General features: G+C 45.7%; 1 protein-coding gene across 1 annotated transcript in view; it reads right to left on the minus strand.

Moving 5' to 3' along the window:
• The window catches only part of LOC144752369 (E3 ubiquitin-protein ligase TRIM21-like), a 214258-nt gene that overhangs the window by 134826 nt on the left and 51710 nt on the right, over window positions 1–27722 (minus strand). Inside the window, exons 3-4 of the mRNA XM_078640304.1 lie at window positions 14717–14739; window positions 8966–9075 (exon numbers count right to left, since the gene is read on the minus strand). Of these exons, the coding sequence (XP_078496430.1) occupies window positions 8966–9075; window positions 14717–14739 (133 nt within the window). The remainder of the gene's footprint in view (window positions 1–8965; window positions 9076–14716; window positions 14740–27722) is intronic.

Consider the following 27722-nt stretch of genomic DNA (forward strand, 5'->3'; position numbering starts at 1 on the left):
TAAAAAGATTTGCGAGTCTATAATGGCATATACGCAAGGGGCATGCTACATTTTGACCAGTGTCCTGCCTTTAGCTTTCGAGCTTATAGGGCGGGGCATGGCCAGCATGGGCATTGCATTGCGGGACTCTTATCACTTCCTTCCTGAGGAAAACGGGATGGTGTAAAGAAAAAACCAAGGCATAGAGCAATCTATAATGGCAAAGGTATTAGGTTCGGGGGCTGGGTGGGTCAAACATTTAATAAGTGTCCAACATAGTCTTAAAAATCTGCCAAGAAATTCTCTGAGAGGTCTCAGTCCATACGAACTATTGTTTGGGACTAGAATGTTAATCCAGGACCTCGATAGTCAAACTTCAGTGGTGAAAGAAAAATGCTTTGATATCAAAGATCGTTTGGCTATTTTACAGGACTTAAACGAAAAAAGAAAAGACCTGAGCAACATAAAGTTGAAACAACAGCCAACAACCACTGAAGAGAAACCACCTGTCCCAGCAAGGCCTGTCTGGATTCCAAAAATCGGGGATCTGGTCAGAGAGAAGATCGCGGTAAAGAAGGAATTTGGGCCTTCTTACAGAAAAGCAATACCTGTCTTGGCTATTAACGGGACAAGATCAGTTGTATTACCGCCCCTTGCTGGTAAAAAGGAGAACCGAGTTGTATCCATCGACCTGGTTAAACCACAATCATGTGGCCGATAATAAGTAGTAGGCCAAGTGGACTCCCAAGAAGTAGCAGAACACCAAAGTTTGCTACAAACACAGAGGTTCAAACTGAGAGACTAATCACATTTGATAAACCTACAGTGAATCAACAAGGACTATGCAACAAAGCCATGGAACTTAAACCTCTTGAATCCCAAATCACAATAATACATCAAGAAACACCAATCTACAATGATGTAACCACTGACTATGCTAATGAAACAAAGACAATTCCAAAAGCAAAAAGGAATCCAGAAGCAATTGAAACAATTGACAGAACTGCATCAGGCTACTTCATCAACTTCGATGATTTTTCTGAGGATCCGAGCGAACCTGAGGAACAGCCAATAACATCAAAGACTATTAAAAACAAAGCAAAAGAACTCTTTCATCAACTACAAGAAACCTATCTGATTTCTCCATGAATTGAATTTTGGGTGGCACAAGGTGTATTTGTCCTCATACTTTGGCTTATCATGGTACTATGCTTGGGACATTTCATTGAGGGAAAATATGTTGCAATGGACACAGCAAGTCAGAATATCAACTTGGTCCTGAAACCACACAAGTCTTCACACATCGAGAAAAGAGAACTTTCTTCAGTAAACTTCACAGCCAATCCTATACCCGGTGGGGTAGCATGGGACAAAACTGATTACGAAATCTATGGCCCGGTCGAGCTCTTGAAGTATCCCCATCAATTTAAGATTTCATTAAGTGACTTTGTAAAACCGAGCACATTCGCAGATGATTGGGACTTTGAAAGTATTAATGATATGATGTCAGATCTAGTGATGTCAGCTAAATTTACAGAACATGATTATTTACAAGGTTCATCTAATTATGACCAGATGTACTGTTACAACCACTATGGTAACCATTATCTGCATAAATCTGCTCAACCTAGAAATGTTTTTAATTATAATCAATGGGAACATTGTGCAACTCCACCAACAGGCAGTTCAAAAACATTTTATTATAAATTTCCATACTTCTCAGGGTTTAACACAAGTAATGCAGAAACATTTTATTTTAGAATGTTAAATAAGACAGGAATGAAAACAATGCTTACAAATACAAAATGAATCTATTCAGAGACATTTATTGAAAAAATGAATACATTTGGTTTTGATTTCTGGAACAATAATATTGAAACGAAAACAATCTGGGGTACAAAAGATTGGCAGGTCCAAGGTATAGAATCATTGTTTAGAGCCTGCATGATCCCAGAACAAATTATATTCTTGAATGACACAATTCAACAGACAACCTGTCTTGGCCTAGCCAAAATTAAAGACTTAAACAAGCCGTCTATTCCAAAGCCAACACATGAAAGTAATAGCATTACAGATGTTGAGATAGACGTATCCCATATTTTAAACCAAAACAGAACACATCCTGATTGGAAAAAATGGTTGATCTGGCCCACAGACACAAATAACTGTCAAGATAGATTCCTGAACAAAATGCAGGGGTTCACATTGACCAGGCCAGACCCTAGATACTCCCAGAGACAACATCCAGAGATTATAACAACATACAGTGTAGGGAAACTCTGCCTCGAATGGCTACAAACATCCACACTGGTTGAAATTAAGCAACACTTGACTTTACTTAAAGAAGGTGCTGACTTGCGTGATTTCATTATGGGACCACGCAAACAGCGTCAAAAACGTTTCATAGCGGCCTCTATATATGCAGCTTACAGCGAAGCTTGGAAAGAAACTCAAATTGAGACAGCAGAGAAAATACGGGAAATTGACCGTGTTAATTTGGAAAAATCACTTTCTGTTGTGGACAATGGGTTAATGACTCTGTCTTCCAGAATATAATATAATATAATATAATATAAATCTGCGTTCAGGCTACGTGCCTTGGCGTTTAATCAACACAACGTCATTATTCACTATCTTTAACCTTACTGATACACAAATCAGCTTGGCACAAAAGGGTGCAGAGTATACAATTCTGAGCATTGAAAAACTTGAGAGATTACCATTGACAATGTCAGAACGACCTGTCATTGAATGGATAATACACGGAATCATAACCATTCCGATAACAACTTTCCAATTTCGATAATGCCAAAAATATATACAGGCAGGCCAGTATGAAAGGTTGGGTAAAGGATACATTAAGTCAATATGGAACCTACCTTATACACACACATGTTATAGTAATAAAGGACAGAGTGTATTTCTTAGTGGTAATAATTGTGAAAAATCACTAAGTGGTATACTTGTGTGTCAGGGTATAAGTTTACATGGGGCCTGTGAGGGGACTTCAAATAACCTTTCATGTCACCAGCTCGGCACACCTGCAATGCGAATAGAGACATTCTTTAGACGGCTTTCTAACGGGAGCTACATTCTAATTGTGGATCACAGATGTTGTGGCTTGCTGCCAGGAAAACCTTATCTAGTAAGCGTGAGCTCCATGGTCACTTGCTGGGAGTGAGTAATGTTTCCAAATGACACTCCAGACAGGGAGGGACAAATTTGGCCAAGTTTGAAAATCTCTTCTATTCGAATTGATACTTTAAGCAGAATGAAGACTGTGCTCCTACAGACGCCAGTACACTTGACGTCATCGAAAGAAACGTATGATCTCCAAGTTGCAAGCACAACGGCAGAGATACACACATTATTATCAACAAATTGCCCCCTACACTTCGCAGAAATGCTAAACGAAATCTTAAATATTTCTGATACAAATGGTATCGCGAGTGTATTTAAGACTGTTTTTTCCGGACTATTAACACCATTCAAAGCAGTCCTGGGTATTTTTCCTAATTGTGTCCATTCTGTCTTTGGCGGACTTCCACTCCTGTTGGGACTCGTAGCAGGCATCTTATTTTTGCTACTGCTGCTTTGTTATGGCAAGCCATGTCACAGACAAGACTCCAGCAACAATGGAAGAAACGATCCTAGCTATACGCTATCGGGACCGCATAACTAAAGTCCTTGGATTAGCCCGGCTAAGAGTTCTGAATATGACCTGGTTTCTTTCATTCAGACCCATATGGCAGACTTGTGTCTTACCTGTGTTAAGATGTATGCTATGCGGCGAAGAATGTATGTTGGACACCTGTCTTACACTACAATCAGAAGTACCATTGGATACGGATACTTTGTTGGGTCCAGTAAAGGCTCATGCATCGTGTTGTCCCCAGCGGTTACCTATCCTGATGACGGCATTCGTGGAAACTTCACCACTACGATTGAAGGGTAGTGAAGTACAAGATGAGAGCAGCATCAACCAGGTACGACCTTCTGTAAGCAATGCTGATCGAAACATCATTGAAAGTGATCATGACCACGACTGCATGGTAGCGACATTCTCCAACCTGGTCGAACTTTCAACTGAGGCAGTAAACTGTTTTTTTGAAAGTCTGTCTGATATGATGTTTTCACCCGAACAGAAAGAATCACTTTAAAGAAACGAGCACACAGCGTTCCCTGAACTCTGAATTTGGCCTTCAGCTTTTAAAAAACAAAGCTACTGAGAACAATTTTTTCTTCTTCCCCTGAACACGAAAACTTTTTTCCCAAATCCAAAATATTTACCTTTTTTGGCACTTATCTTCTGCTTAAAGTAGAACTAGTCTTAGAGAACAGAGCTTCTATTTTTAGGAACTCTAGAGACAATACATTACCTCAGCCTCTAGCATATTTACAAGTAACTGTATTAATATGTGATGGAGTGGTCTCGCACTTTTTCTTCTGGATTAAGAGCCATTTCATGTGTTATTTTCGCAAATCATTCATGCTGATATAAAATGTGCATCTTTTCTTGAATGATTACACTGCTTGAATGCATACGGTACCTATACTAATTTTCGTGTATTTCGCATATACCATTTTTCAAATGCAAAATATGTATTTTGGGGTGGTTCGGTATACACATGCACTATTAGTTATGTTTACTATTGCTTAGGTTAGTAACTATGGACATGAATGCGTGGAGTGGGTGTAGTATGTTTATCTAGGGACCTGTATCGATACTCCTATTTCTGACCCTTGTCCGGTTATAAATCACTAATATCCATACAACGGCACAGAAACCCGTTTCATAAATTAGTCATAGCGCATGCTGTCACATTAAGCAAGCACTATTCCTCCTGCCCCCTAGAAAGCACACCGAGTTCTTAAACAAATCCAATCCTCCAGCAACCTGGGAAATCCCCGCCTGCTATGTTTTGATTTCGTCCGAGAACTCCTGTAAAGCACTGCCAGAACGATCAGTTCTTAGTGACATCTTTATTGACGTCTTATGTCCATCCTTAAGTCAAACCCAGCACCTCTCAGGTATAAATATACCAACGCTGCCCTAAGCAAACACACGGTGGTGATGAACCTGGAGCAGTGACTACTTGCCGGAGAGCCCAGCTGATGCGAGAGCCCACGGACGCTGCCCCTCCCCTGTTGACGCGCTGAGGAAGACGCTGTCTTTTCTATTGCCGAGAAATCCAGCCTCCAGCGTTTCCAGCCCACCTTCGCGGGTGACTGGGATACCGAGTCCTGAGAAAGAGATAAAAGCCCTCCTGCCTTCTAAATCCCAGGTACTGAACTGACTAAACCCTTACAGAGAATTCTTGAGTCAGATTCTTGGCAAAACAAACTTAACTTAAACTGCTACTTACTTACTCCCTCCCATGTATTAGGCTTAGGTCAGGTACACCGGGGTAGGCGTAGTGAGAAACACCAGTTGAGTACGATTAGTCAATGTATATATGTATGTATATCTTTTATCCATTTTAAAGTATCATATGGCTTCGAAACCATATCAATGCTTTTACAGTATTATTTTATAATCCTGCTTTTACTATATGCATTCTACTTAACCCTAAGTATTGCAATTGTAGCGATTCATTTCTCTTGTATGAGAAAAGAGACTGATCAATAAATAACACCTTTTATTGAAAACGCCTGTCTCTTCTTTTCTCTACAATCTGGTGAAACTAAGTATGCACGTATTGACTGATTAAAATAGCTGTCTTTTGTTTTCACACGACTCTAGAGATATACTCTTGATCAGGGAGAGCAAAGTTGTCATGTTCTATGGTTGTCAGAAACTAAATCCCCTCTTGTCTATCCAGGGAGGTTAAAATCCTCCTCGCCTATTCGAGAAAGTTTCTAGTGAACTCTGAGCTAGCTGGCACACAAAACTTAAGTCTAATATCGTCAGTAGAAGACCTAGTTAACCTCTGTCCTACGTCTATACTATTGAAGATATTACTCCAATGCGCAGAGCCTATTGGGAATATAGGAACTACACTACAATATTTTTGGGAAAGGTTACAAATATTTACGAGAATTGGATTGTAGATTGTATTAGCACCCATGTACGTCCTTAGTAAATAGTGCTCAAGACATGAGTATTAAATGGGGTCCTTCAAGGACTTCAGCATGTATTATGGCACCTTAAGGGATCCACACCCAAACAGAATGCAGACTGAGTGAGAGGGGGCAAACCATTCTGAAAGCACAACTGTCTGCCATGCCAAGGTACACTGTTAATGCTTTATGTCAGTCACTCCTACAGCTTGCCTTAGAGCCCTGAGGCAGGGTGCATTATATTATATGTGAGGGCACATCTGCATGAGCAGTTAGGCCCCAGTGATGTCGAGTTCCATTGCTAGATATGGCAAGTGATCAGGCAGCCATCTTCAAGACATGTACTGGGCACTGTTCATTACGAGTTACCCAGCTACATGATGGTTTCACTGAAACTAATCGTGTTTGGTATCAAACACCTTGACTCAATAAATCTCTACAGATGTCATTACTAGATTTATTATGACATGCACCCATCGGACACCTTAGAGGTGCCCCCTGAAAATCTATTAGTCCTCAGTGTGCTGACTGACTGGTATCTCCCAGCCGGCCACCATAGATTAGATTTTGACCCCTTGTAAGTTAGAGACAGCACTCTCAGAGGCAGAATCAATGCCTGCTCAGGTGGAGGGTGGTCACACCTCCACCAGGAAGATGGCTAGTGAATTAGCATATTGTACAAAAACAAGAGAACCCAATGTAATTGGTCAGGGACCTTTGGGTGCAAATTACTTTGTAGAAAGAACAGTCAAGGAAAGTACATATAGAGATACAATGATGTCTATATTTTGCTGTCTAACTGGACAAAAACCCTTCAGTATGAATTATATAAAAGAAAAACATGCAAGTGCGGTCATATATACCATAAATGAACTAAAAGCGCAGGCATTTATAGTAGCTTGGCCAAAAACACAAATTCACAATATGCCAAGAAAGATTACATTACATCACCATAGCACATCATGGTAAATATTCTATAAGGTTGTGCCAAGGTGATCCCAGTATTCTGCTTTGAGGGATCAAAATGTTGTTGACTGTTCTCACCTTGACACAACGGTATAAAATATTTACCAAGATGTGCTATGATGATGTAATGTAATCTTCCTTGGATTCACTCGCTTGCCTCTGCAAGCTCCGCAATGAAGCTGACCGGTCTGCTGCTCCTGCCGTCCCACGTACTTTGAAAGGCTCAGGTCATGGTTCTGCCACTCCCTCGAGGTCTGACCTGTCCTGTCAGCAAGTTTGAGGCCAGTATCCCTCGTCAAAACTGCTGGAACCAAAATCCTGTGCACTGCGTTGCTTTGCTATTGCCAAGGCATGTTGGCTCTGCACTCCAGAGATCTTCGGGCCACAAGAAGCTCCAGCCTCCAGCACCTCTTCCTGCCAAGATCTTTGTCCTCACCGCATCCTCTGCACCGTTGTCGAGGGCCTTCTCTTAATGGCTTGCTCACAGCAGGAACGAGCAGGGTGAGCGGAGGCCACAACTGACTGCACAAACGATATCGGCGGACACACGAACCCACATACGGATAAAAGGGGTTCTTTTAAAAGCAATTTCTTCTACGGGAGCCTGGTATGCACCATAACATAAGGCGACCTGGTACAATAAAGGGAGAAAATTAATAAGATAAGTGCAAGATTCACGCTGACCCAGAACAACCCTGATGAAATCGTCGGTAATGTATAACGCGGCGATGAAACATGTTGGTTTTTATTAGAACAGGCACACGGCAAAGAATAAAGTGGGAAGTGCTAGTGGAGCCCAGTTCTTTTTAACTGAGTGGGTCCTATAACTCATACGTTGGAGGACAGGTCCTATCACTTAGGTGGGTCACACACATAACTACACTGAGTTTCTTTTGTGCACAGTTTTATCCCCTTTATTTTCAAGGTTGGCAACTGCTGATGATGATATAGCGGGGAGTCAAGCGAGTACCAGTTTGACACACCCCCTTGGTGGTTACTCCCGTGAGGCGTTGCCAACCCCCCTCCCCTTTTTTCCACTAGAGAAGGGTAGAGCAGGACATTAGAGCAGCACAGGGAACTAGTTTTCACACACACATTTGCTTTTAGATATGAATATCCAAACAGAGACTGATATGAGACACTGAAACAGGTAGTAGGAGTAAGACACACCCACTACTGAGAATAATTGAAATAATCAAGAGGTGGTAGTGTTCACCTATTTGTAAGGGCAGGCACAGTGGTTTGAGGATTCCTGGGTACTTACCTTGGGTAGTTCCATGTGTATCCATCTCTTCTGAGTCTCCTGGTCCAAGTCCCGTCTTTGGTCGCAGTTCATATTGCCCTTTCTTAGTATATCGTTTGGTCTCCCCCTGGAGACCATCATGTATTGTGCTTACTTACCTCTTGCAATTTAAGTATTATTGTGTATGGTTTGTTGATATCTCCTTCAGGCTTAGTCCTGATGGAGTGTTAAACAGCTTTTTTTACCAGACCTAATCATGTAGTGTAGGTTAAATGAAAAAGAACCACACAGTATAGTGTGTAATCAATAGACATATTTTTATAACTATACTGTGTGGTTCTTTTTCGTTTAACCTACACTACATGATTGGGTCTGGTAAAACAAGCTGTTTAACACTCCTTCAGGAATAAACCTGAAGGCTGCTCTCCACAGCTACCACTTAGAGAGCTTTCTATGGTTGTCTAAGACTACTAAAATCACTATAAGGGTTGTCTGGATTAGTGCAAGGTGCTTCACTTAAATGTGTGTGCACTATGTACTAAGCCAGCCTCCTACTATGAACCTAGGCAGCTTGGTACTACCATTTGTGAAAGGTATGATGTTGGCACTACACCATTTTCAAATATGTCCAGTTCTTCGAGATCATTTTTAAGTTTCTCTGTCAAATAGAAATAGCTACCACATACATGTCTCCCATAAATGTCCAAAGTTTTGCACCTTTTAATTCCAAGAGCTTCTCCTGAAGTGAGGCATCTTCTCCAATGCTCTGCAAAGTCTTCTCCACAATGTCATCTTTCTTAGGCTTCAAAATCTTCACCTCATCACACCTGAGAATCAGAGAACAACACTGTAGATGACATTTAAACTTTACACCTGAGTAGGGTTTGGGGGTAAGGGTTTAGTGTTTCTAAGCTATGAGATAATTAAGTGAAAAAGAAGAGAAATGTGAGAACAGAAATTCTCTACCATGAGATACCTGAGGGGTATCTGAAGCATACCAGGTGGTAAGCATTCATCTTTTCTGAAGACACATATTGAGGAGGACCAATGGACATGCATGGATGAGGTGGCTAATGAGATGAATGGATACCTTCTAAGGTGCAACAAGGAATGGAGCTGGAGGTTGTGTAGTGTCTTTTGCTTGGTGAGCATCTCTCTGTATCAGTGTAATATGAAGATATGAGAGTGTTCTATGAGGACTTAGAGTTGGCTGTCACAGATGAAAGCAGAGGCTGGGCTTCTACATCTACTACTCTTGCTGGGGGTTTAGCAATTACGTAATAGGATTCTTGAGGGGTGACTAGAAGGAACACTTATGTGGCAAGGATGGGATGACTTGTATGTAATGCAAGGAAAAGTGAAGCTTGGGGGTAGAGATGATCTGGACTCAGACCAGTACTTTCACCACCAGAACCTGAAATGTACAAGTGTCTGTGTTGTGAAAACCCACAAGTGCCATGTTTCAGACCCTGAAGTTGGGCTGACTATCAACAGTATCCACAGTTCTCCATCCAGTGTAGTGTATATCAACTCTGCAACTATATATTGTACAGCAAACACAAAAACAAAATATATATGGCAACACCTACCACGAGCAGCACAACTTACAGTAAGTGGCCAAGAATGGTGTGGCCCTTTTATTTTTGTATTATATAATTTTAGTATTTATTCAGGTTTCAATATTATTGTTATTTTTTAGGAGTACATACAACTTAGGGGCTATGGGCCCTCGATGGAATTGCTGCATCCAGGCAGGGTTCACACACCTGGACATGAGTCCTGACTCTAAGGTGGTAGGGTGAAAAAGGGTCCATAATTTCTTGCTGTAAGTTATTTGATAAACATATGTGGTCCCTTTGGGACATCCCTGCATGATCTAGTGTATAAGGGGATGATCTACCTGTCCCCCATTTGTTCATACTCCCTTTTTACCAGGACTTTTGGACACATCACTATTCCTTAGAATGGCGCTTGCAACATACATTTTCTGCCAATCAGAGCTTTGGGGTAAGTGAACCGCAAACCCGAATTGGACAGTGGGAGTTAAAAGTTCACTAATCCAATGGGGTTCCGTGGATGGGAAACATCCTTTACAACGTAACTGGTACAACTCGGTACCATTACGACGCCGCTTTAACAACGAAAGTCGTTACAACGACTTTCGCTGGAGGGCGCTCTAGGATAGGGGATAGTTTAATTTACTATCCAACACCTTCCCTACTATCCACGGGGACTGGTGTTGGAATAGTAAATTAAACTATTCACTATCAGCGCCCCCCCAACGCAAGTCGTTGTAATGACTTGCGTTGTTAAAACTGCGCCGTAAAGGGACGCGTTGTAACGGTACGCGTCGTACCGTCATACATCCACGTGGATAGTCTGTGAACAAAGATTCAAGGAGTTTCTACAGATTAACCGTCTAAATATCTCTAACTTTTAACCAAGTAACTATAGCTCCCACCGCTGCCATGCACAGTGTTGACATCAATGATGTCAGTGGCAGTGATAATCTCAATAATATCACAACACATGTCTCAGTGATAGAATATGTGAGGTAATTAGCAGTGCATGGCAAGGGCTCAAGTTATCGTGAATTTAGCGCGAAAGTTATAGTTATTTGAGATAATTATAACTGATGAATTTCAGTGGTTCTGTTTCTTTAAAATTTTATATTTTAACACGTTCTCAACAATGATAACGTCGCTTTAACATAAGGTAAGATGTCCATTGCTGTGATGGCATGGGGTTGGAAGTAGAGCATTGGCCTGTGACCAGGGGCTCTGCCTTTCTCCCTGGAGGGGCCCAACTCCCCACTGAGCACGGCCTTCGGCTGTGGAAGGTTGTGGTTGAGCACAGTGCCTTGCTTCTGGCCAAGCCATGCGCTCAACCTGTTTGCCTTCCCCTCACTGTGCATAGGCTTCGGCATGCACGATGTGAGTATGGGTGCAGGTTGTGGTCTGAGGCTGGACGGCATGAGTTTGGGTGAAAGGGCCGGCCTGCAGTCAGATCCTACACCCTGCCTCAAGGAGTCGCGCACAGCCGACTGTTTGTAACAATACAAAGGATGTTACTTTCAGTAAGGCAGACATATTTCACCAATTATAATAATCAAATGGGTACTTCATAAATTCAAACATTGTAATGATTAATAAAAGTGATTGTCATAAAATATTTTCTTTAAAACCTTTTATCAAATGACATTAACTTGTCTTAGAGCCTTTCTTTTAAAATCTTTCATGGTGCAAAGTGCAACCATACAACCAACCTCAAGAGGCTCCAGAGCCCCAGTTGAAGACCATACAGCCTTAGCTTGGTGTGCTTTAAAAAAAAAAAAAGTAAACTCTCAATGGCCCCGGAGACCTATTATTTTGGTCTCGCCTATGCAGGGCACATGTGCTGCATAGGAGAGATACCTGTAGCCATCACCACGGCTTTCCAGGCAAAAACATGCACGCGTTGCATTGCTTGCAATGCAACGTGTGCACATCTTGGCGATTTCCTTGCGGGAGCGTGCGGCGCCATACCGTCGCACTCTCCCGCAAGGGAATCCCGCAGGGCCCCTTCCCTGTTGCCGCACGAGGCGCGCACTTTTTGTTTTTACAGATGATCGCTTTCACGGCTGCGCGAATTTACTGCCGCGCGGCTAATGCTTGTTATACTGTTAAGACTTGGCAACAATAGGTCAAGCAGACATACACGTTGTCGAGGCAGACCGGAAGCGTACGGCCTCCAAAGACAACGACCACACAATTAGGAATTTGCGTTCGAACAGGGAGTTTCTCCTCAATCCCTCAAAGTGATTACAAGCCCCTAAAACAAATATAAAACGGGGGGTCTTTTGAGGTAACCACATCAACATTTAGATGAATGTGTCCTGCATGGAAGCAAATCCAGATAACCACCTATTCCTCTATCGCCGTGCACTGCGACGAAAGACCTCTTGGGGTTGTCCACGGTCTCACAAAAACTACAAGCGCGACCACCCAATCTTAAATCCCTCGGACTGATTCCTATACAGTTGACGTTGACACTGTCTGGGATGCCACAGCACCCCTCACCCACCTCAAAATCAGCTATTAAATTCAAGACGCGTTTACCTGTCTCAACGCCGATGCAGGAGCCTCCTCTCACCGTCAGACGCTCAGTTTTCGCTAGTCGTCTACAGAAATTCTGTGCCGGTTAAATTTGAAGTTATGACATCTCTTTCCAGCCAATCGCTGTGCGATAAGTCACCATTGTGTGGTGTCCCTCGTTAGCATCTTTGGGAAATGTAGTTTGCCAATCACGCAGCTGGGGCTAGTGGCGTTACACAGAAACTACAAATCCCAACACAGAACGGGATGGAAAGCTTTCACCCCGGCCAGTAGGTGCCTTCAATAGTTTTGAAAACAGACAAATATGTAGCTAAATTACTACATGAATGTCAAAACATCAAGCTGTTTTAGACTATCCAAGAAAACCTACGCAAATCATTGCGCTCTCTATAAGTAGAAGAAATAATTAATCCATGTTTCAAAGGGAGGAATTTTTAAAGGGCGCAGGAGACAATACATTTTGGTGGAGGGGGTGGGAGGATGTTTAGACAGACTTGCGGAGAGCTGAGCCAGCCGACTGTCTTAGGTCTAAAAGCCGAAACCTTAGCCGAACCTTCAAGGCAAACAAGCATTGACATAGCCAATAGGTATCGCTTTTGGGACCTTATAAGTATTTAGTTATGCAGCACAATATCCTTGTTGCACTAACATCAACTGTTGCATCGCTAAAAACTTATAAGGTCCCAAAGGCGAGACCTATTGGATATGCAAATGCTTGTTTTTAATGCAGCCTCCTACAACACAAAAAAATGTTTGGTGGTGCCTTAGACTCTTCTGGTGGCACAAAAGCAGCAAGAAAATATCTACGTCATTAAAACCCAAGGGTATTATGATGTTATTCTTTAAATTATTTTGTCATTTGAAATGTCATCAGTGATATCACTGACTATGTCATGAGTGATGTAATATGTGAGGACATAAGCAGTTCTTTGCGGGATGGTAATTTATAGTTAGCTTAGGTAACTGTAACTGCTAAATGTTACTGCTATTGTCCAAGAGAAATCTGAGCCTAAGATTTTTCAAAATATATTTCATAACTATAATGTACCTTTAGCCTTTCTTTTTTTGAGTGAATTTCTATGTTCTTTTAACTGGTAGTCACGTTTGCAGAGATGGAGAAAGGGGGCGGGCCTCTGACTAGCTCGCAGGAATCCTGCTGTAAGGGACTTACTCGAGGTAATAGGAAGGCTTCTTGGCCCCCAAAGACCCTCAACATAATAAAAATAATCATAATAATAATAATCCATATTTATAAAGCGCAAACATATCACACAAGGTGTGTGGGGACTTTGGGAAGATTAAGTGAGCTATTACTCAGAGTCATATGGTGCTGAGCTGAGCTGCCGCTGGGGATTCATTCGTGAGCCCAGTGCTCTGGAGTCAGCCGCTCTGGCCACTGCATCACACCTCACCCTCAGCATCCACGAGGACTTAATTACCCAAAAATTACTGTGCCAGGAGGCGCATTTGTGGAGTGATGGGAAAAGGGGGCGTGGCCTCCAAAGTTCTCTCAGCATTTCCACTGTGTGGGACTTACTGGAGGTAAGAGGAGGGGTAGTTGGCCCCCAAGGACCCTCAGCAGCCAAGGGGACTTCATTTCCCAACCAGCAGTGCACCAGCAGGTGTGTTGGAGGAGTGGTAGAGAAAAGGGGAGTGGCCTCATGTGACTTGCCGGTCCTTTTTAAGAAAAAATAAAACATTTTTAGGGGAGGCGGAGGGGGCTGCATGGCCTACCTTTCTAGGGTCAATTTAGACTGCAGGGACCACATCCCCCGGCGCCATGCCTTATTTTAGTAGGTGTGCTGTGCAGCCCACCTCCCTGGGCTGATTTTTGCCCCAGGCAACGCATGTCCCGGGACCTGACCTTTATAAAAAAAAGTCAAACATTTAAAAGGAGGGGGTCCAACGGCCCCCCATCTTGGGATGATTTCGGACTCGGGGACCAAATCCCCTGGGGCTCACCCTCTAGTATGGGTGCCCTACCCCACCCTGGGAAACAGGAGCGGTAGTTAGCCCCTAAGGACATCCTTGGAGACCTATTACCACTCCTGTCACTTCCAGTAACACAGCGGGATTACTAAAAGGTCTTCAGAGGCCACGCCCCCTTTCTCCAACACTCTGCAAACAAGCCTCCTGGCGCGCTATTGATTGGGGGGTGAAGTTCACTTTATTCCTGAGGGGCTTGGCGGAGAAGAAGCCCTCCTGGGACCTCCTGTAAGTCCTACACAGCGGGATTCCTGAGAGCTGGTCTGAGGCTACACCATGTAATCATAATAAATAAGAAATACCATATTAATTAACTTCTGTATAGTATGATTATTTGAACTTAAAAAGAGTGCTGGAAAAACAAATTGACAAACATAAGTAAACTTACCTCCTTAAAATGTTTTTCACATCCTAGAGAGAAATGAAGAAAGAGGACAAGGTAAATATCCAAACATGCATACACTGAAGCATTCATTTCTATTGTAGATTGGCCCTGATCTGTGATTGGAGGAAATGAACCATCTAAATATCAGAGAATACAATAGAAACAACATATCTTCAACATTTAACACTTTTATTTTTCTGACTAATAGTAGTTTCGTCTCAGAACAACCTGACCGTATCAGATCAGGCAAACTTGCAATAAATACCAGAGGTGGGTCCATGCACAATGGGAGTTTACTCAGGTTTCCTTTAAATCCTTTGTGACCATCAGGCTATCATGCACATTTTAATTTTAAGAGCATTATGAGAATTGTTCATGAGCATTTTGATGTAGAAGTAGAGAATTCTACCTTACTAGGTGTGGGCTGTACAAAGTCTGGCAGAGGCATTGCAGACAGGACAAGAAGTGAGTCAGGGCAGGGTTGCTGCACTGACAACTACTTTAATGGAACATCTTTGTTGTTTAAACTACACTAACTATACTTTAAGACACATGTAGAGGGTGATATGGTTAGAGGACTGGTAATGTGGCTCATATGGCAGGCAATTCAAGCAACCGTTCGTTCGTTAATCTTTATTTCGGCATTTTTGCCATAAAAGATGCAACATAAAATCAATACAATGAAAAATTACAGACATCAATTACAGGATAGCACACAGATACAGGCTGGTGGGTCTCAAAACAGGCCCCAGTATACCAAAATCATAATATTAAACAATCAAATGATTCAGAACTAGTTGATATTAAAAACAATCTATAGAGTTGCGCAATATAAAAACGAATAGCACTAACAACTAAAAATCTAACATAACATATCATAATACATTAAAATGTATTACGTAAAATGTAAAATGTATAGCAAAGTCTGGATCAGGGTTGGGGTGCCCTAGAAATTAAAAACAATCTCTTGTGCCACACTGCTTTGAGGAATTTAGCCACTGCAAAGACAGTTGCACTTGAGAGGTCGGTCTTGAGTATTCTAAAGGCCTCTAAACAGTTAACAAACCTTAGATTTTTACAAAGTGGAATTATCCAAAACCTTCTAGCAGCAATGTAGGCAGGACAAAAGAAAACTAGATGCAATTCATCTTCTGTCATACAATTGCAGACAGGACAGTTTTCCAAGGAGTGCTGTTTCCATTTGCTGGTGAAGGCTCTTAGCGGCAGGGTGCCATAGCGCCATTGTAGGTATAATTTCCTGGCAAGATTCGGGAAGATGTCATCTAAAACAGTCTCAAACTTATAGCAATCTTTGACCCCAAGAAAAGTGTTTGTTAAGGAATCTGGGCATCTACCCTGTATGTGGGATGTAAGATTACATGCATTGAAGGTTGCCACCAAATGTTTACAGGATAATCCCTGGCAACCCGCTTCAGGATCACTCCAAAGGGTCGAAAGACCCAGCCGGGTAAACTCTGTTTTTAGATATTTAAACCACAGGATATTCTCTATAGTAGGAAGAGCAAGAATTTCCTGCAATTCCTGCCTATAGTTGGCTAACTCAGGAGTGGTCCATAATCTTCGCCAAAAGGTTAAAGGCTTTAGACCCACTACTTCAGCCAGTGGTTTCAAGCCCAGATCTAAACGGAGGGGCAGAAGGGGAGTACTAACCGGTAACTTTAGGAGTTATCTGATAAACTTATTTTCAACAATAAGTAGATCTTTTTTACAGACATGGCCCCAAAGTTCGCTACCATAAAGAATCGCACCTCTAGCCTGGAGTCTATAAATCTCCAACGGGGGACCTATCGGTCTAGCAGATGACTTGTTAGAATTGACTAACCTGATTATTCCCCCTGCTATTTGGGCTAGTTTAAGCTGGGACTTAGCTTGATGATCACCCCATTCCAGTTTATCATTCATGGTCAAACCCAGATACTCAAACGTATACACTCTCTCTAACCTATTCACACCTATAAAGGGATTGGGGCGAGTTTTTTTGGGGGGGGGTTAAAAATCATGTACTTGGTTTTGAGAGCATTAATTTTGAGTCCATGCTCTCCACAGAATGCCTCAAAACCCTCCAAGATACGATGTATCCCCATTGGGGATTTCGACAGCAGCAGGGTGTCATCCGCAAACATAATTGCGGGCACCCTGCTGCCGCCAAGCCTTGGTGCATCTGTGTTTGGGATCTTATTGAGATAATCGATTACCCCGTTGACGAAGAGGCAAAACAAGGTGGGTGCCAAGACACATCCCTGCCTTACCCCTCTGCCAACGGAAAATCTTTTTGAGAGGCTGCCCATTCTCCCGCACCTGACCTGTGCATAGTTATGTGTGTGCAAACGAACGATGATATTTAAAAGATCGGGGGATACCCAAGTTGAGGAGTACCGTCCATAGTTTACTCCGCGGAACCAAATCAAAGGCTGCGCGGAGGTCGACAAAGACGGTGTATACCGTGCCACCCGCCACCCGCACCGTCTTCCAGAAGAGGAGGGCCAAACTGAAGATTTGGTCCGCGGTTGAAACCTTACTCCTAAACCCAGCCTGGAACGTACTTAAAATTGAGTGGTCTAACATCCACTCCTGCAGGCGGTCAAGTATCAGTCTCGCAAAGATTTTTTGTGAAACATCAATGAGGCTGATCGTCCTATAATTGGCTGGGAGCAGAGGAGAGCCCTTCTTGAATATGGGGACAATCTCTGCCCCCAGCCAAGTACTGGGGACCACCATTCCCCTAAGGATTGCATTAAACACTTCCAGTAGATAGGGGGGCCAAACCCTGGGTTGGTGCTTAAATAGATCTCCCGGGATTTTATCTAACCCGGGAGCTTTGCCCGATGGCAACTCGGTTATTACTTTAAGGACCTCCGCCGATGAAAATTGCATTGGTTCAACTCCCACCGGATTGTTAGAGTGCACGGAAAGCCCACCTGGGAGTGGGAAGCAATCAATCGAAGGCCCATCGACGGGCTTAGCCGGACCAGGGCTCACCTCTTCGTAGAGGCTGCGAAAATGATCCTCCCACACCTCAGCCGCTATATTGGCCTCCACAGCCAGAGTCGGCTCGGCAGACCCTGTTCTCACTATCTGCCAAAATTTGCGAGCATCTCTGGACTTGAGAGAGGCCAACATATTTTCCCAATTGGACTCGTCCCATTCCACTTTTGCGTGATGAATTACATGCTTCAGTTCCGCCCGTCTGATCTTAATTAGCCCTGTATCCCTCGGGTGCTTCAATGCAGCAAGCAGGTCAGCCTTTGCCCTCCTACCAGCTGAGTTGAACCAGGTGGCTCTTTGCACCCTGCGGGGCCCTTTCCGAGCAACTGGATTTAGGAGTTCCACCAGAATGTCCACCAGGTCCATATGGAGGGTACCCAACTTGTGCAACAAATCTGGTGGAGAGAATTGAGAGATAAGGTCCTCAGCGCGTTCAAATATAGGGAGGATCCGTAGATAAAGCTCAGAAATATGGGCGGGATTATCCAGGAACTTGTCCCACCTCACTCTACGCCTGTCATTGGTTGAAAATAGTTTAGAATCCCGCGGCGCCTCTGCAAGCTGTGCACCCATAGGACCACCGGGCAGGGGTTAGAGAAAGGATCAGCGCATTATGGTCACTGTCACTTCTTTGCACTACCATAAAGTCAAGAACCTGATTCCAGTCAGATGTCTGAACAAGAATGTAATCCAGATGAGACTCTTGCCCTGGTTTATTAAAGGTGGGTTTCGAAGGAATGTCACCCTTAATTCTTCCATTGCAGGCCCTCAGGGAATTACTGAGGGTGAGTGCCAAGATTTGGGTTGCCAAGGGTGACCATGGCTTTACTGGGGGGCCTTCCAATTGCGGAATTCCCCACTGGTCATCCTCCTCCAAAAGTGCTCCCTCCACAGTTAGAGTTAACGGCTCATATTGACAGTTAAAATCTCCCCCCAAGAGAATCCTGGCACCCTGAGGTAATGTGGGCACAAATAGAGAAAGCTCATCGAAGGTAGGGGAGGGCTTCGTTATTCCCATTGGTCTGCAATACACATTTATCAGTGCAAGTTGGGTCTTGTTTAACCATTCCAACAATACACACTGTACATCTAAAGAGTAGGTTTTAAAAACCCTAGCCTTGCAACCCAAGTGGGTTGCGACCCATATGCAAAGACCCTCCAAAGGCCGTCCCTTTCCCTCCCATTTAGCTGGTATTGAAAAGGCTGCATAGCCGGATCGCCATTTATCTTCCCTTGCCCATGTCTCCTGAAACAGGCATACATCGCGTGTATCAATGAAAGACCCCCACTCAGGGGAGTCTAATTTTCCCTGAAGTCCTGCCTAGTTCCACGAGAGAATGGACAAGCAGGGTATGTGCTCATTAGGAGTAGTCCCCGGGGGATCAAGCATAGTAACAACAATGGTATCCACCAGCTCAATGGTTGGATCAATAGATTGTGGTTTAGCATGTGTAGGACCTTTGGCGGGGGGAGAAGGCAAAGGTGACATAATTTGTGTTATAGCTGGTTTAGAACTCGCCAGTTCTATGCCTTCCAGGCCAGTGGCATGTGATTGGTCACCCGTGCCCTGTTTAGTCTGTAGTCTTCAATCGCAATCATCTATACCTGAAAACACATCAAACCTGTTTACAGTCTCCAGGGGTGTGAAGGGTCTCAGGTGATCCATTCTCCTGTTGGCATTTCTGTTAAACCTAGGGGGTACAATGTTCCACCCAAAGAGGTCTACGACAGGTGGAGGGCGTGGGGCATAAGACAAGTTAGTGGTGTTATACAGTATTGAAGGGTTAGGCTGATTGGGTGCCTGACCTCCGATGTAATTGGGGGGAACACCAGGGATCTAGGGTAAAAATATGTCAGAGGACGAGGGACAATACAATTACTACCACTACCTAGGGGCCAGTTCAATGTATAGTTGACTGCTCGTGGGTCTCTAAAATTTACAACTAGGTCTCCCTCTGTGTCTTTAACCCTACTACCCAGTAAAGGAAGTCGTCGAACATGCACGATCTCACCATTGATGTTGTGTGTAAGTGGTCTAAATTGGCTAAGCCAGTGCATGATTTTATTTTTCAACTGGGGGTACCCTTCCCTCTTATTAGCTGTCAATGTAGGGACCCCAGTCAGAACGACCACAAAGGGAACAGCTTCAGGGGGGAGTTTGACCTGGGGCCCTTGGTTCATTTTACCCTGGCATATCTGGCACTTGCCCACTCCTCACGTGTGTTTCCTGCAAATACTTTTCCAGGTCCCCTCGAAATTTCACTTGCTGCATTTACATCTGATTTATTAACCTGCTTAGGGGGTAGAGCCCTTTGCTGCTTAGGTTGTGTAGGTTTGGTAGATTGAGAAACAACTTTTGGGGCGTTGGAAGTACATGATGTCATCAAGGCTGGGGGTGGCACGGCCCCACTCACTGGTGCCTTAGTTGGTCCGTCATTTTTACGGGTTACAGACTCGATGTCCTCAAGCCTTTTCTCAACCAACTTCAGCCTCTCTAGTATGGGTAGGATAAAAGACCTTAATAGGTGTTCCATACTATCCAATGAGGCAGCAGGAGGTAGTTCCTTTAGCAGAGAGTCAGCCGAAATAACAGTTGGAACAATAGTGTCCACTGCTTTCACAGCTGGTACCGATGGTAGGGGAGGTGCCATATTTAACATGTTAGCTGGTGCAACCATTGGAGCCGGGGCAGCTAAAGCCGGGGCAAAACTGGCGCTATGCTTTGATGATTTGCCAAAGTCAGAATGACTAATCTTAGGCTTTTGCAGATCCCCCGCCTTCCGTATTCTTTTACATGGTGGTGGACCATGGACTAAGACAGACACCGGTTTCTTCAGCTTGTTTTGAACAGGTTTACCCCGAACAGAGATCTGAGTAATCAGGTCGACAGCTATACTAGTAGGGCTGGAAAGAGGGGTATTACTTATGAGCCGGTCAGTAAGGACCAGGGGAGAGGAAGTGCAGTCTCGTAATAACAATGGGACACTCTCTAAGAATAAAGGATCTTCAATACTACCAGTACATCCTACACTAGGGGAAAGAGCGTGGAGCGAGAGGTCTGAGGGAGCCCTATTTTTCATACATTTGACAGAACGCCGGCGCTCTGCTCGGCGTTCTGCCACAGTATTTTCCCTGTCCAAGTCAGTAGGGGCCTTTGTAAAATAATTATCAAGTGTGCCAATAATAGGCCCCCCCCCCCCCCGACTTTTCTAAAATAGCTATGGCGGGACTTTGGGCCATAGCGAACGTGTGCACCTACTGTAGGATCCCTGGATGTAGAAGGAAAGAGGGTAGGACCAGCCCGGCCTCACTTGGGCTCAAGAGGGCCACAGAGGGCCCGCCCTTGTCCCGGGCTTTTCCCGGGACGCTCCTGCGCAGCGGTGTGCTGATCCTATTATGAAGGGTGGAGAGAGGGCGGGGTGTGGCAGCAGGGAGAGCGGACCAGGTGTGTTGATGGTCAATGCAGGGACTACTGGGATACGGAGTCCCTGCTGCGCAGCTCGCAGCCCTGCTGCAGTTCTGTCCTTGCCCCTAACGGTCCGCTCCAAGGTCAGACAAGCACCCTCCTCAGACTGCCGAAGCGGGACCCGCGAAGCGGGTCCGGCGAGCAGTAGTCCGACCCACGGGAGATAATAACAGTGAGATCCAACAGGCAGGTCCTCCTCTGCACGCAGTTCAAAATTACAGGAAGTGTCCCACAGAGGCTGGGAACGCCGCTGCTCTTCAGTGCTCGTGGGCGGGGGGCGTGGCAGCAGGGAGAGCGGACCAGGTATTCAAGCAACTACAATTGTATGTATACAGCTCCTGCTTGTCACGGTGCTTTACGCCCCATATGACAAACTGCATGCTTTTCACTAATAATGCTCAAAGCTATACAAAGACACCCACAGACCTGCTGCAGTTGCCGCCACCCAGTTCTTGGCCTAACATTTCCTTGCATACCTGAACATCACTGCTAAGAGCTTGTTGGCCTGACTACAGAACTTGTAATCAAATTAGTAATACACAATTTAGTAACAGAAATACCCTCGGTCCAGATTGGTTCCCTCTCCAATATTTTTATAATGTTTGCAACTCAACTGGTTGCCCCTCTAGCTGCAATATAGACAGAAACCCTCCAGACAGGCATTCTCCCCTGTCCCCCATTTGTTCCTCCTAGTATCAATATCCAAACCTGATTGAGATCCAAAAAGAAGTGTGGCAGGTGGAGGGGGCACACGGGGGGAGCATGGGAGGGGAGCACCGGGGAAGTTTGATAATAATTTTCCAAAAAAAGGAAGACTTACTTTAAGCTGCCGGCCGCCTCCCGTGCCTCTGTCTTCTTAGTCCCAGCAGCCCAAGCATCACAGATTCCCTGTCAGTGGCATAACAAAACTTGAGGGGGCCCCACTGCAAAGTACATGGAGGGGGCCCCCCATTCTCCGCATCAGTCAAGAGCTCTCAGGCCAGAGACCCGCCATACCGCAGGGGCTCACCCCAGCCATAAAAAAAGGATTCTGTTTCCCCCAATGGTCACAACCGCCCTTTCATTGGGCGATTTACATACATCAGTAAATACTGATGCTGCGCCCTCCAGCAAAGTTACATAACACTGCATCCAGCCGGCCCACCAAACACATCTTCCTACTTGATGACCCACCTCCAAGCGAAGCCCGCTCAGTTAACCACCTCCAAACACAGACCACTGCCTTTGTGCATGCTATTATCGAATCCATTAACTCTACTCTCACCCCTACATAACCTGGAGTTATGCTTTTCCACCCGCCTTAAAAACCACCCCTCGGATGTCATTGCGAACCTTTGACCATCGCCCACTGCTCCCCTGGGATGTGGGAGCAAAGCTCCTCGGGTTTAGATGAGGGCTAATGGGGAAACAAAGTAGCACAAAAGGTGCACCCTCAGCGGCACTGAGGCGGCCGGGTGCAGAGTGCTGTTTCGACGTCGGGCACCCTGTTGTTTTCAATGGAGAACCTCCGGTTTGCAAAAGCACTGCAGGCAGGGAGACAAAGGACTTCTGGGTGTACCACCACTTCGAGAGGTAAGGTGGGAAGTTAAAGGTTGGTTAGGCACACTTGGTTTGGGCACACAAAGCCGTGGGGCGTCGGGTGCAGGGTGCCGTTTGGAGTCGGATCTTCTTACCAGCTCCTGGTCACTGTTAGGGGGCCTTCTGGATTTAGACTGCAGGCGTCGGCATAGAGGCTTGAGGCACGTCAGTTGGTCGCCGGATCTCGGTTCAGGATCACTGGGGTGACCTCCTCATGGTGTTTTTCCATTTGAGCATCGACTAGGTTCGCCAGGTGCAGAGTGGGCTGGCTTCGCCATCTCCGGCTGCTGCCAGAGGTAGCAGTTGAACAAATCCGGTGTTCACGGGAGAAGCAGTCTTTGGGAGTGAAGGAAGACAGGTCCTCCGGTATTTTTGAGGTTGCTTCCTGCAGGAAACACCGGGATTTCGCAGGAGCAAGTTCGAGGGGAGACAGGCATGTAGGACTGGGACTAAGTCAGTGGGAGTCTTCCTCTTGTTAGCTGGCTGCACGACTGTTCGGTCCTTCTTCTTTCCTTCTTGTCATTTCTGGATCTGAGGAAGCAAGGTTCAGGGTGCCCCCAAAATACTATATTTAGGGGCGTTACAGGTAGGTAGCGGGCAGGGACCAATGCGTCCCTTCCCTGGGGTGGGAACCCCCCCTCTAGTGGGAGGGGGCACAAGCCTGTCCCTGTTTGGTTGGGTCCCCAATCCTCAAGATGGCGGGGACTCAGAGTTGTGCTTCACCTCGCCTCCCCCACCTGAGGGGTGGAGCTGAAAGAGGCGGGCACACCTCTCTTCCTTACTTGTTTTTCCCGCCGGTTCTCCTGCCCAAAGTGGGGGGCAGAACCAGTGGGGACTAGTTGCTGAAAGCAGCGAGTGGTCTGGGGAAGCTCACAAAGGCGGCAACCCTTTGAAGCTTCCCCTTAGTGAAAATCTGCCCATCCTGGGGGAGGAGGCTTGGCACCTCGTCCCAGGATGTGCATTGTTTCAGGCCCCCTGCTCTCGACCCAGGGGTCCAGAAACATGTCTGGCGGTGGCAACCTAAGCAGCCACTCAATTTATTTATTTATTTATTTGGAATCTTATATAGCGCGTAGTTACCCTCGGGCATCCCAGTGATTAACCAGACAGCAACGATAACCAGGAGCCAGATCAATTACATCACATGGGGAATAAGTGTGTTTTCAAAAGCTTCCGTAAAACGAAGAGTGCAAGTCTCTAAGCGCATCCTCAATGGAAGCGCATTCCAGAGGGTGGCTATGTGAACCGAGAATCTTCTACCCCCAGTACGAGCCCTATTGACCCTAGGGACCTGAAGCAGATGTTTCTGGTCAGAGCGCAGAACTCTGTTTGCCTTATATGGCACCACTAAGTTCTTTAAAATGGAAGGTCCCCTCCCCTGGAGGATTCTATGTGCTGTACAAAGGGCTTTAAATTTCACCCTCTCCCGCACCGGAAGCCAATGCAATGACTTCAGAGACGGTTTGGCTGACTGTCTCCTTGGCACGTTCGTCAGCATCCTAGCTGCGGCATTCTGTACCCGCTGAAGCTTACTAAATGTAGCTTCAGGAGCTCCAAGGAAAATAGCATTGCAATAGTCAAGCCTTGAGATGATCAGACCCTGAATAAGTAACTTCTTTGATGTCAAAGGAAGGAGGGGCAAGACTTTACGGGCTGAACGGAGGAGCCCGAAACAGACCCTTGCCGTTTTCTTAGCCTGGGTCTTAAAAGAGAGATCTTGCTCTAACCACACCCCCAAGCTCTTGATCTCCTGCTTGGGGCTGGGAAGCTCGCCCAGGCAGCTGGGCCAGATGGTCGAAGGGAGTAAGGGAATCTTATGCCCTAGCAGCATTATGTCGGTCTTGGACCCATTTAATTTAAGCGCTGATTCGCACATCCAAGCATGCACTTTGGCCATACATAGGCGCAGCAAATCTGGGTTCTTCACCAGTTGGGACGATGCAACCACCAGCTGAGTATCATCAGCGTAGCTGATGATTTTTATCCCAAATGGGGCTACCACATCCTCCAGGGGGGCCATATACACATTAAACAATGTGGGGCTCAGAGAGGAGCCCTGTGGCACCCCACACTGGAGGGGGATGGATGTTGACCGCTCGCTGCCTTCCCAGACCTGATAAGTCCGACCGCACAGGAATGACCATAGCCACTGCAGTGCCACTCCCACAACCCCCACATTGGACAGCCGTTGGGTCAACACTTGATAGTTCATAGTGTCAAAAGCCGCACTGAGGTCCAGGAGGATCACTGCCACTGACCCTCCTGAATCCAGAATGCTCCTGGCTTCCTCAACGACTGCCAATAGGGCGGTGTCAGTGCCCTGCCCTGGCCGAAAACCTGTTTGTGACTCTCGTAGCAGACCGTTGGACTCCAGAAAGGCTGACAGACAGTGATTAACCAGCCTTTCAGCTATCTTACCGAGTCCCGGCAGCAGAGAGATGGGCCTGAAGTTTGCCAAATCCGAAGGATCCAGATTTGGTTTCTTCAAGAGAGCCTTTACCACTGCTCTTTTCCAGCTCGGCGGCACCACACCCTGGGCAAGGGATGCATTAATTAAGTTTGTGACAGGAGCCGCGATGACCGAAGCCACCTGTTTCAGAAATCTCATAGGAGCAGGGTCCCCAGGAGAACCGCTCTTCATAGACCCCAACTCCTTCATGACCTCTGCCACAGATATTGGGCCAAAAGTGTCCGATAGGGCTCGGTCTCCTCCTACCTGATTACCCATGTCTGCGTTCTGCACAGACTGAGGCAACGCGCTTATGATATTCTCAATTTTCGAATGAAAGTACTCCACCAGCTCCTTGCACTTCTCAGCGGGGCTATCATAAGTCACCGGGGGCTCTGGAATTTTAAGGAGCTCCTTTACGACTTTAAAAGTCTCTCTTGACGAGTTGGATGAGCTCTTTATTCTCTCTTTAAAGAAAAGGGCCTTAGCACCACGAAGGGCATTTTTATATTCTCTAATTGCTGCACGGTATCCCTCCCGACTGGCCACCCCCCAGTCTTTCCTCCAGGCCCTCTCAAGCTTTTTGCATCCCTTCCTAAGGAGTCGCAGTTCCGGTAAATACCATGGGGCAGAACCCATTCTCTTTCCCTTCTTTGCTACTCTCTTTTTTGGGAGGATGGCATCCAGAGAATTGGTCACCCACAGATCGAAATCCCTGTCGGCTACAACCGGGTCCATGGCTAAAGGAGGACAAGAGTCCTCAAGTTTAGCAATCCAGTTATCCACTGACAGCCTGGACCAGGCTCTCTCCCAGATATGAACCCTTTGAGAAGGGGCAGATCTTAGATCACATTGCAGAATTACCGGGACCAGAAAATGGTCTGACCATGGCAAGGGGCAGGCGGGCAGGGCCTTAAGGTCCAAGATATTCGAAAAGATGGGATCGAGAAGGTGGCCCTTCATATGCGAGGCTCCTAAATTGCTTATGCTAAGATTATAAGCATTCAGGTCACACTGCAGATCAACAGCCACTGAGTCCGCTGGATCATTGAAGTGCAGGTTCAGGTCCCCTAGCACCATAAAGTTAGTCGTAGAAGAGGCCAGCAGCGTGACTGTTTCCATTAGGGAGGTAACAAAGCTACCCAAGCCCCCCGGAGGTCGGTATATCAAAATGCCCGATACTGTTACCGTAGGGGACGTCCGCATTGAGAACTGGCAGCTCTCACAGTCCTGTACATCGCTGATCTGGGCCCTACACACAAACCTATCTCTGTATATGATGGCAATGCCGCCCCCACGTCCCACAGGTCTATCAAGATGGTATATTAGAAATCCTGGGGGGAGGGCTCGGGCTATGTCAACATCAGAGCTAGCTGTAATCCAAGTTTCCGTCAGAAACAGGATGTCCAGGTTATGATCTTGTATCAAAAAATTAATTTCAAGAGCATGACACGAAAGGGATCTACAATTCAACAGAGCCATCGAAAGGGCGTTCTTTCCCTTATCGGGTTGAATCACCTGACATGTCCTACATGCAGAAAAAAGGTTAAAACCTTTGTGAATATACTTACATGATACATGTTTAGGTATACGCAGTGACATAATGGCCTCCCGAGAGTATGTTCTCCGCGTATCAGGTAGTTGAACCAAGAGTCCTGGCCCTAGGCCCGTCTGGGCCCGGACGGGCACAGACGGGCTGGACTCTGGCGTGACTCCGGCGGCTTTCCGGCGTTCCTGCTGCGCGTGACCGCTGCACATCAGCATGACTACCTTTAAGAGGAGGTCGAGCGTCCTTGGGCGCTAGAGCGGGCACTACACGCCCGGCGTCCTTCCTTCACCCAATATGGCCGCTAAACTGCTAATCTGCCGAGAGGCAGAGACAAGGGACACGGGACCCGCAAAGCGCGGTGAATTCAACAATAAAGGTGCAAGTATGAGGAGCGCACCATAAAAAGAGGGGAAAATGAAATAAAAAATTGAAACAAATAGAAAACGAGGAGCTTTTAAAAAACGCCTGAAATTCAGGTGATTAGCGCCACAAAACGCGCAATGCGGTGTGAGCGCTCTGGTCAGGTCAAGGTGTTCTCCAAGTTGTTCGTCCAGCAAGACAGAGCCCCAGATTTACCTTCCTTAAGAGGAGGTCGAGCGTCCTTGGGCGCTAGAGCGTGCACTACACGCCCGGCGTCCTTCCCTCACCCAATATGGCCGCTAAACTGCTAATCTGCTGAGAGGCAGAGACAAGGGACACGGGACCCGCAAAGCGCGGTGAATTCAACAATTAAGGTGCAAGTATGAGGAGCGCACCATAAAAACAGGGGAAAATGAAATAAAAAATTAAAACAATTAGAAAACGAGGAGCTTTTAAAAAACGCCTGAAATTCAGGTGAATAGCGCCACAAAACGCGCAATGCGGTGTGACCGCTCTGGTCAGGTCAAGGTGTTCTCCAAGTTGTTCGTCCAGCAAGACAGAGCCCCAGATTTACCTTCCTTAAGAGGGGGTTGAGCGACCT

This window comes from Lissotriton helveticus, chromosome 5_1, assembly GCF_964261635.1.
Source record: "Lissotriton helveticus chromosome 5_1, aLisHel1.1, whole genome shotgun sequence".
Taxonomy (NCBI): Eukaryota; Metazoa; Chordata; class Amphibia; order Caudata; family Salamandridae; genus Lissotriton; species Lissotriton helveticus.